At 60.5% G+C, this 1,112-nt stretch overlaps 1 protein-coding gene across 1 annotated transcript in view; it reads left to right on the top strand.

Annotated features, from left to right (window-relative positions):
• The first annotated feature begins 209 nt into the window (after window positions 1–209).
• COMMD9 (COMM domain containing 9) overlaps window positions 210–1,112 on the top strand; it is a 12,986-nt gene continuing 12,083 nt past the window's right edge. The window contains exon 1 of the mRNA XM_004708299.2: window positions 210–267. Coding sequence (XP_004708356.1) covers window positions 217–267 — 51 coding nt within the window. The 5' untranslated portion in view covers window positions 210–216. The remainder of the gene's footprint in view (window positions 268–1,112) is intronic.

Genomic DNA, 1,112 nt, shown 5'->3' on the forward strand with positions numbered 1-1,112 from the left:
CTCCCTCCCCTGAGATCACCCCCTGCCCGGGTGCCTCGAGCCCCACTGTTCTGTGTCTGTCTGGCTGAGCCCTCTGACTGCCGCCCACCTCCCCATCCTTCCCGCGATCTCCCGGCCGCTTCCCGAGCGGGTGGGACTGCAATTCCCAGAATGCCCCGCGACGGCAGCCTCCGCCACGTGACCCCCCGGGCTACCCGGGCACGTGACTTGGGGAACATGGCTGCGATGACAGCTGAGCGGTTTGCGGCGCTCCAGACCCTGCTCAAGGTAAATCGGCGGGGCCGGGCAGCGTGAGCGCGCTGTCTGTCTCCGGGCGGGACTGTGGATGGAGCAGGAATCGGGAATACGGAAACCCTCGTTTCGGCCACGGCTCTGCAACTACCTTTCACTGTGGCCCTGGGCGCGTCCCTGCGCCTTCCTGAACTTTTCCCAGCAGGACCGGAGCGCTGGGAACAGAGGCGATCACGAGCATAAAGGAGCCCGCTCACTGCACTCGAGTGGACGCGGACTCTTAGCCACGCCCTAGGTGAGGGTGGAGTGACCCCCCTGTAACTGCCAGGGGAGTGGAAAGCCTCCTCTTTGGCCCGCGGGGAGCGCTCCACGTTCGAGCAGCACGCTCCCCGGGCCCTTGTCGTTAGGTTCGCGTTCCTCCGGGCCTTGATACAGAATTTGCTAGGTCTGCCTTGCCAGTTCCGCGTTTTAGCGCGCAGCCCCTTTGAGAAGCTCTCTTTGTGGGGTGTGCGTCCCGTGCGCTCAGGAGGCCCGCACTATCTGTGCTCGCTTTGACCGCCTAAGGGCCCAAGCACTCACCTGAGCATTGTGCAGGAGACGGTGGCGTTCAAACGGACTTAGTCAAGATCAAATTAAATGACGGATTGGAATTATTTGCTAATGCCGGACTGCTTTCCTCTCTGAACAGATGTTTCTTGCCCTTCATGGAAGTTGCCCTTAGCTGGCATTATGTCTTGTTGCCTGTCAGTCTCCCAAGAAGGTAAAATGTATTTACTAAAAGGGCTGAATTTTCCCCCCACGGAGGCCTGGTGGCGGAGTGGTTCCACGGTTAACTGCGATCCGCAAAACTGTAGTTGGAAACCAGCGCCGCTGCTCCAGAG

The sequence above is a fragment of the Echinops telfairi genome, unplaced genomic scaffold (assembly GCF_000313985.2).
Source record: "Echinops telfairi isolate 266 unplaced genomic scaffold, ASM31398v2 ScPeMD7_60;HRSCAF=208, whole genome shotgun sequence".
Lineage (NCBI taxonomy): Eukaryota > Metazoa > Chordata > Mammalia > Afrosoricida > Tenrecidae > Echinops > Echinops telfairi.